At 40.8% G+C, this 9,749-nt stretch overlaps 1 protein-coding gene across 2 annotated transcripts in view; it reads right to left on the bottom strand.

Annotated features, from left to right (window-relative positions):
- Positions 1-2,234: 2,234 nt before the first annotated feature.
- CAMK2A (calcium/calmodulin dependent protein kinase II alpha) overlaps positions 2,235-9,749 on the bottom strand; it is a 258,280-nt gene continuing 250,765 nt past the window's right edge. For both annotated transcript variants that reach the window (XM_077326579.1, XM_077326580.1), the window contains one exon: positions 2,235-9,046. In XM_077326579.1, coding sequence (XP_077182694.1) covers positions 9,043-9,046 — 4 coding nt within the window. In that variant the 3' untranslated portion in view covers positions 2,235-9,042. The remainder of the gene's footprint in view (positions 9,047-9,749) is intronic.

Genomic DNA, 9,749 nt, shown 5'->3' with positions numbered 1-9,749 from the left:
GGACTCCTGGGAATGGTAGAGGACAGGAAGGCCTGGAGGATCATTGTCCATGGGTTCCCGATGGGTCGGACACGACTTCGCACCTAACAACAACAAAGACTGGAAACTCAAAAATGTAGTGTAATGAGACTGATATGTCTGTTTATTATTATTATTATTATTATTATTATTATTATTATTATTATTATTATTTAGGGGTTGCTGTTAGATAGCCACGTACAACATTGCTGAGAATCCCTTCCATAGGTACAGTGGTCTATAGAATTTGCTGATGGGCTAAAGACTCTTTTCTTATATATTGATTTGACAAAATTCCAGAGACCATTCTTGAGGTTGAAAAAGATTTGTCAAGCACTTGACAGCAGTATGTAGTCTTTTGGAGAAGGATTGCTTTCCTTCATCAGGCAGCAACTGCAGAAGCTCCCCTGAGCAAATTGCACACAAAAGGAATAGGCATGGACACACATGTAAGGTGTGAATTGGCTCTGAACAGCTAAAATCTGATATTGATCTTTTTTGTCTATTTACTTCATGCAAAATTATTTTACTGTGTTTGCATCTGTCATTTTTCCCTACAGGGGAAGCTGGGGCTGGGGCTGGGTGGGATCAACTTCTATTGGGAAAATAGCATGTGAAAAAAGGGTTAATCTCTTGATGATGATGATGATGATGATGATGATGATGATGATGATGACGACGATGATGATGATGTTATCCGTTCAGTCGTGTCCGGCCCTCAGCAATTCTATAGGAAACTCTCTGCCATGCACCCCTGTCTCTGACAGCTTCTTTTAGTTGGTTCATGGTCAACCCAGTGTCGGCTTTGATCGTGTCCAGCCAGTGGATCCTTTGGTGACCACGTTTCCTTTTGCTGCTGACCATACTGAGCATTAATGATTTTTCTAGCGAATTTGATCGCATGATGTGTCCAAAAAAAGTGAGCTTTAGCCGTAATATCTTGCCTTCTAATGATATAGTTGGTTTGTTCCTCTCTAAAACTATCTTGTTGGTAACTTTGGCTGTCCATGGTATTCGCAGGTTTTGTCTCCAGCACCATAATTCGAAGGCATCTATTCTCCTCCTGTCTTCCTTCTTCAGAGTCCAGCTTTTGCATCCACAGGTTGTTATGGGGAAGACAATGGTTTTGACTAGCTGGCACTTTGTATTAAGGCTGATATCCTTACTCTTCCATATCTCATACCATATCACTAATCCACTTTCCTCACCCCCACCACTGCACTGTAAAATGCCAATGCATTTTCAATGTTACAATGTTAAAACTGAAAGATCTGATTTTATATCATTGAAAATTGACTTGGGATAATTCTGTTATCTATTCAATGTTGGCAGTTTGGGATACTTTTTAAAAATCTGATAGGATATACACATTTGCTTATTATGATTTCTTGTAAAAGTACTGGGGAATTGATTTCATATATGTTTGTGCTATGTGTATTTTTATATTAAAGTAATAATACTGAGGTATGCCTTGGTAGATGTGATCACAGATTTCTCTCAGAACACGGCAGCCTGTTACCAAAAGATGAAATCCTTCAGCCAACTTGGTGCCCAGTATAGGGTTGCCAGGTCCCCCCTGGCCCCTGGTGGAGGATGGAGGCTAGGGGTGCCAGATCCAGGTTGGGAAACCTCCTGGAGATTTAGGGATGGAGCCTGGGGAGGGCAGGGACCTCTATGGGGTACAAGGCCATGGAGTCAACTCTCCACTTCCTTCAGGGAACCTGATCTCTATAGTCTGGAGATGAGCTGAAATTCTGGGGGATCCCCAGGTTCTGGTTGGAAGCTGCCACCCCAGAGCCTGCTTACATTCCACCTACAACACACACAAAAGCACAAGAAAGAAATGAGAGCCAGATAGGACTCATTTAGTAAGAACCAGTGTTTTCCATTCTCAGGAATTTGTAGCTATTTTATTGCACTTGAAACACCAAGAATAAAACTAACAATCCCCCACTCTCCCACCCCTTCCCCCCAAAAATATAGCATAAAAGTTCAGCAGTGATCATTTTGTTCACAGCCACAGCTTCAAAAAACTGGAACAAAGAATCCAACACGATCACACCGCTTTACAGTTCCAAGTCACTTACAAAAGATACTGAAGGATTTTGGAATATTCCAGCCACATCAAGTTAACAAACACGAGAGGGACACTCTCTGAAGTTTTGTTTACATTACAAAGCTGCTTTTTTCTATTTTCTTTCCCCCCCTTTTTTGCATTCATATGAAATAGATATTTCCATAGAGATTTCATTTATACATATATATATTTATATATATTTATATATACATTTATAGATTCATTTTAAACCATGTAACTTTTTTTCCTACTTGTCCCCAAAAATATTACAAAATCCCTAAGATTGTGCAACACGTAGAAAAAATATCAATCCCAAAATTCTGCCTTCTCACACAGATTTCACCTTACCGGAAACAAAAACAAAACAAAAAAGACAAAAGGTGGCCAGTTTGCAGCCATGCAAGAACTGAGGAGATGTAAACTCATCTTAAGAACAGAGATAACATATGGGGTGACTAGAAGAGAAAAGCCAGACTGATGTGAGGCTTTACTTGAGGCACCATCTCTCTGGAAATGTATTTGAATAGTCTTTTTGTCCCACCAAGTCTAGTAGCAGCTGATGTGTTAGTAGTAGAAGAAGATGATTTTGGTTTTTATAGCCTGCTTTATTCTATACTAAGGAGTCTCAGGGCAACTTACAGTTGCCTTCCTTCCTTTCCCCACAACAGGCACCCTGTGAGGTAGGTGGAGCTGAGAGAATTCAAAAGGAAACTGTGACTGGCCCAAGGTCACCCAGCTGGCTGCATGAGGAGAGGAGGAGTGGGGACTCAAATCCAGCTCTCTAGATGAGAGGCCGCTGCTCTTAACCACTACATCACACTGACTTTCAGAGTAGGAAAAGAAAAACTGAAAAGGATTGTTCTGTTTTGGAATGAGTGTAGCTCCTGCCTTCCTCTTCAAATGGGAACTGAATTCCTGGGAGTCTCTTTCTAAGTAACTCAAATGAATCTATAATCCAGCAAAAAAGCAGGCTTCTTTTGCTGTTGTATGAAAATTAGTTCTAGAATCACATGCTTAGAGAAAGGCCAAGATCTTTTGTTATCTGCTACACTTGATTTTTGAGCAGTTGGTCCTTACTTATCTCTTTCTTGTCTCACATTGTCCTGTATTGCTCATCACAGGTGTCCTATGCAGAAATTATTCCATTGCTCAAGGTAAAATTTTTTAAGTTAAATATGTACAAATATAGATACACACTGCTATGCACACTAACAGTTCTGACTCAGTGTGTAAAATAGTTATGTGGGATTTTGAACAAACTAGGGCTGCACTAGGTCTTAAAGAATCTCTCATTCCCTTCATGAAAAAAACTAAATATGAAACTACTCAGGTTTCAGTGGTAGAAAATGCACAAAACTGGACTTCTTCAAAAACAAATGCAGGTATGAAAAAGCAGGAGGGGAAGGACACTGTTGAGGATGAAGGACACGGTGAATTTTGGGGGAAACTTAAGCAAGGGACATTATGAGATAAAATGTTAGCATCCCTTTGCACACAGAGAAAAAGTTTCCTGTACAACACATACACACACACGGCAAACAACCAAAGGTAGTGATAAGTGGAACAGATTGTAAGATAAAGTGTGATCTGTGTAAGCCATTTGCAGTATTTATCAGTATAAACCATGCAAAACTTAGGCAGTCTGGGCAGATTCTTTAAATAGACCTTCATCTTGGATCATTTGACTAGGCTCCTAAAGGCACATTGTCACCATACATTTGACTTAGCTGATATTACAGTCCTGTAGATTAGTGGCTAAAGCACATTTTAAAGTAACGTTCCTTCAAGATTACTTCAGCAATTGTGCTCTGTAGTCCTAATGCAGAATCATCATCATTTGTTACCGAAGGAGGACCACAGATGGTCATACACACACCCATCAAGGGCATTTCCACGAAACCACGACATCGGAATCATTTGCCACAAGTAGAAGTTGCAGCTGAATTTTAACCCATGTTCAGAAGAGTTGTAGTGGAAGGCCAAATGGCAGCCTTGCTTCAGATGAATGATCCAAGTGATGCGCAGCTGGCTGAAGCGCATAGCAGCGACAAGCGTGGTTATATATGTGTGCTGAGAAAGGGGGAAAGGAGTTGCCATGAGGGAAGCAATTATACATATCATCCCTATGGAGGCCATAAACTATACTCTTATTTACTGTGAAGATTTCTGAAGCTAGACTTTATCTGCTTATGATTCAAGAGTGTACAGCAATGATGGTCCCATGCAGCTGAGTTATTCTGAAGCTCTCATTCTACAAGTTACCTTAGATGATATGACTTGTGGACACATACACCCCTATACATAAGGGCTGCTTCTGCAACACCTAATTATATTTTCATGTTGAAACTCCAAGGGTATTCATATAACATACATCCTGAAATGTCACCTCCTTAATAGTGACTGAAAAACTATGTTACATGAAAATGTCTGCATCACAGCCTTGAAGAAAAGCAGCCACAAGAGCCTCTTGTGGCGCAGAATGATAAGGTAGCAGACATGCAGTCTGAAAGCTCTGCCCGTGAGGCTAGGAGTTCAATCCCAGCAGCCGGCTCCCGGTTGGCTCAGCCTTCCATCCTTCCGAGGTCGGTAAAATTACCCAGCTTGCTTGGGGGTAAAACGGTAATGACTGGGGAAGGGAATGGCAAACCACCCTGTATTGAGTCTGCCAAGAAAATGCTAGAGGGCGTCACCCCAAGGGTCAGACATGGTGCTTGCACAGGTGATACCTTTACCATTACCTTAAGGGCAGGAGAAATTCTTTCCCTGCAGGCTAGTTTTTTTTACTCAGTTCCCTTCTGTTTTTCCCTCTGTAAGGTTTGAAGAGGGTTTATCTTTGTGAATAGGCATACATCCCATGGTAACAAATGAGTCTAGGAAATTCTGAGTTAGAGAGGGATTTCCCTTTTCTTCTGCCATTAGCTTCCTGAACATGTTTTAACTTAAAAAAAATCCTGTTAGGGTTTTGTAATATGCATTTGCTTGTAATGTGCAATTTGTCCACACAACAAAATACCACGTAGTCTTCTAACTGACAGAAAGAAAGGAACAAGATGCAAGGTTGAGAATGTTATTAGAGCTTCTAGATCCCATGAGTTATATAAATTGCTTTATTAGGGGATCTTGTATAGTACCTTCTAAGGTCCCACCTTAAACAGATTGCAGCAGAAGACTAGGTAAATGGTCGGATTGGTTAGTGTCCCATATCTCTGTGGGCCTGGCTGATGGCAAAGTCATAGTTTGGAAGCCAAGAAAGGAGGTCTTGTGGGTCCATAAACATTATGCAACTGAATGGAAGGACAAAGGGTGAAGGAAGCACAAGGAGTGCAGAAGAAAAATAAGTACAGAAGTTGGATGGAAATTAGGGTGGAAAACATCCACAATCAAAACAGGCTTCATTGATTTCAGTGGTAAGCAAGTTGGGCCAAGGGGCCAAAAAGAGAAATCTGTGGTAGCAGGGCCCTCCTTAAAGTGCAGGTGCTTAATCAGATGTAGTGGGCAGACCAGAAAGGGCTGTAATGCCAGGTTAGGTTTCTCTCTTTTCTGGAAGACTTAAAAGAACTGAAACCTCAGGCTCTACTAGGCCCTTACTTCCCTTTGACATGTTGTGCCTTATTATGTAATAATAAATAGTCATGGAAGTCATAGAATATTAACTCAATGCAGAGTGCTTGAATATGGCTCAAAAGATATGAACAAGAGCAATGCTTGAAAAGGGGATGGGCAAAGGAAGAAGAAGGGAAGAGGTCACTCATCACCAAAGATTTCAACTTTCTGGAAGCTAAATCCCAGCATCCCACAAACTACTAAGCAAGGCTCTACAATTTTGATTGAGTAATGGTGACAAAACTTTCAGACCAATGATCTAAACAGAAGTTTATGTCAGTAGGGCAGAAAAGTAAAAGGATGTGAATTTTAATGGACATCAATTTTCAGCCATGCCCAACTCAAAAGCAGATTCATATCTACCACATCACCCCTTGGAATCCTGAAGACTTTGTCAGGGTGAGCAAACTTGGGTGATGATTAGCATGGGGGTTAGGATGAGAGAACAGAATGGTTACTTCCAACATGGAGACCAGACCAAGAGATGGTGAAGATGTGCTACCATGAAGGTAGGAGAGGCTGAAGAAATAAGACATCTAGACTGAGAGACAAACAGCTGGAGAAAAACAACATTAACAAGTCCTCAGGTCCAAATTCTGATAAGTCTCCTCTATTATAAAAGTTTTTATTGAAGAAAAGAGCATAAAGCACATGTCCTCATCTCACTGTAATTCTCTGTAAGTCACCTGAGAATTAACAAAGCTCCAGTGATTCAATCCTGTTACTTTTTAAAATCCACTTTTTTGGGCCCAGAGACTGGTAATATTTACACCTCATCCCAAGTAAACAATAAACTCATGTTTGGGTCAGCTGAATCCCATTAAGTATTGCAGTTTATTCCCCTCAGCTCCACTGGGAAATTTGCAAACATTTGCACTTTGCAAACATGGCTGTATATTGGCATATGTCCACCCTGCCTATTAAGATGGAAAGCTAAGCAGTTCAAACCACGGAAAAGGCAAAATTACACCGTTCAGAATTTATACAGAGTATATCCCTTTTTGTTATTCTTGTCCCCAGGCAAGAATTTTTGTATGTTTTGTAGTACACATAATTATTAAAGTTAAATATCATGCAAATGAAGAAAGTGCCATTTATGAGTTCCTGTAGTAGTCGATGTGCACTGTAGCTAATCTCACATCAAAGAGTAAAGACTGCTAAAACTGGTTAAAAAACAAAACAAAAAAAGGGAATGAGAAACAGAAAAACTGCCAAAAACAATAGCTATCACACTTCTCATATCCCTAATGGAAGGCAAGAAGGTGATGCCAAAAAGAGAAATCTTTCAGTCCTCCATATGTCATCAAAATGATACAACAGTGACATCAGAGACACAGTGTGTATCAGATTATCATCCATAACAATTCGCAGGCTTGAGAAGGATGCATTCCTGTGTTCCTTTGAGGCGACACGGTGTTCCTTTAATTCAGACACTCTCCCTTGATTCCAGTTGAGAAATATCTTCACTCTTCCTTGACTTCCTCTAGAATGTCCAGTTTTGATACTCATACCTTTCATGGCACACAGAAACTACGGCAGGGGTAGTCAAACTGCAGCCCTCCAGATGCCCATGGACTACAATTCCCATGAGCCCCTGCCAGCATTTGGCAGGCAGGGGCTCATGGGAATTGTAGTCCATGGACATCTGGAGGGCCTCAGTTTGACTACCCCTGAACAACGGGGTAGTCCTGTCCTATGAGATTCACTCAAAATGCACTTTAGAAATCTTTCTTCCACCTCTAGCTTCTCGTACATTCTTGCACTTTCAATAACAATTTGTCACAAAGTCAACTCCAAATGTAAACAATAACACATTAAGCCCCACCCACCCCAACTTCATCAAAAATCAACCACAACCCCCCAATACAGTTGATAATTCTACATATTACATAAAGATCAATTTCAGCAAATACTCAAAATCCATTTACGAAATTACACAGAAGGATTTTCTTTTTTCTATAAAAAGGCATGCACTCAAAGTACAAGAGATAGTGAAAGGTTTCGTTTTGTTTGTTAAAAGCATAATCAAAACACCTCAAAGTGTCATTAGTACAGCTTGCATTCTCTGTCTTGGCTGGAAAGTGTTGGCCTCTGTTTTTTATTTCAAATTGGAAGGGCAGCTCTGTTGTGATAGCGCCAGCAGCTTCAATACTGTTACATTTCCTGAATCTGCTTACCTAGAGAATGGAGGGCGGGAAGGTTCAAGCTTGAATCTATTTTTTTTCTTTTAAAAATAAAAATGTTACTGTTATTACTATTGTTTTATTCATGATGAACCTAATTCTTGGAAAGGCAGAAGTAAAGCATGTAGGTTAACTGTTATAGACAAGGGGATAAAAGGCCAGTTTAAAGGAAAAAAGCTGAATTTAATACATGGTGAAACCCGTCTGCGTTTTGGTGGCTTTTTCCATGAAAGCTCCTGTGGTATCCTGCATTGTGGCAGAAACTGCCTCATTTGTGCTGTAAAACAGCCGCCACATGCTTAGAGAGCACGGGAAAATACCTCTCTGCCCTACTGGATCTTCCTCCTATCACTTCATGTATTTGCTCTCAGACACATTCACATGCTAATGAAACATTACTGGTTTCCTTTCACTAAATAAACCCAACAAGAGAGAAAGGGAAGAACATCCAAAACCATTAGAACGGTCATGAAACTTTATAGGGAAGTCACAAAAACTCTTCTCTAGGCAGAGAAATGAATGATTTTGCTGACCACTTGGAAGAAAACCATTCCACCTTTAGCTGTTTATCAGCAGTTTAAAGCTGATGGTTATCAGCTTTAAGCTTAATGGTGCAAAGAAGCTCTAAGTACTGCCCAAGAGAATGTTAAAGAGCAATCTGCATTTGGTATTAAATCTACCAGTGAAAGGAGGTGGCTAGCAAATCTTGACTGGCAGAAGGTTGCTTCCATCTTCCCTGAATGCTCTCCTTTCTGTCACTTCCCTAAAGAATTCCCGAAAAAGTGAGACTGAAATGCAAGTCAAAGCTGTCCCTGTGAGAATCACAGTTAATTGTGACAGTATTTAAAGGATGTGGATCCATGAGGTCCAGAGTCAGTATTGGTTTCTTCTTTTACACAGAAAGCTGTTTCATGCAGTTGTGGGCCTGGCAGATGCCCTATTGTACTAGACTGGCGCAAAGCGGCAAATACAGAACATGTGAAACAGAAAGAGAAAAGTCCATGAAATTCTCACTGGATTATTTGTGAGGAGCTCTGTGGGAAAGGAATTCCAGCAAGAACCAAGCAGTAGAGACAGCAGCCAAGTTCCCTAGATAAATGATAGCAGGGGTCTTCCCTTGGTAATGAGGCAGTGAGAAACTTGGCCTGAATGGCCAATGCTTCAGCTGAAAAACATAAAGAGAAATGGCTTTTACTGTACTAAAATGGTGCTCTTTCCATAGAAGAAGCTGGTTTTGATAATCTGCTTTTCTGTATCAGAAGGAGCCTCAAAATGGCTTTCAATCCCCTTCCCTTTCCTCTCCCCAGAACAGACACCCTGTGAAGTAGGTGAGGCTGAAGGAGCCCTAGTATTACTGCTTCATCAGTGCTGTGGCGAGCCCAAGGTCACCCAGCTGACTGCATGTGGAGGAGCAGGGAAACAAACCTAGCTCACCAGATTAGAACCCACCACTCTTAACCACTATATCAAGCTGGTTCTCAAACGGTTTCCCCATTCCACTTGTATAAGGGCTGATGACTATGACCTGATGACCTGTATTTTCTTTCAATTGCAGCTTTTGGTAACGCACATGTTTCCGGTCTTGCAGGGATTGCAAACAAGGCACTCTACATTTGTGGCACTTCTGCCTGCCTCAACCTATCAATCAAATTGAAGAGCTAATCAAACAGATCGCCCCTTTCCCTTTAAATTTTATTTTAAAAAAATTCGAAAACACACGTGACACTGAATATGTGTTAATTCATTGCTTCTTTGCTTCACATGGAACTGTATTTTGTTGTAATCTCCCCCCAAAATGGCTTTTTACACAAGGCTAAACCAGGGGGGAGGTATTCATTGGAGATGGAAAAAAGCCCACTGAGGGAGCT

This window comes from Paroedura picta, chromosome 3 (assembly GCF_049243985.1).
Source record: "Paroedura picta isolate Pp20150507F chromosome 3, Ppicta_v3.0, whole genome shotgun sequence".
Taxonomy (NCBI): domain Eukaryota; kingdom Metazoa; phylum Chordata; class Lepidosauria; order Squamata; family Gekkonidae; genus Paroedura; species Paroedura picta.
Note: the sequence above shows the minus strand (reverse complement) of the source record. Positions and strands in the feature narration are given on the sequence as shown.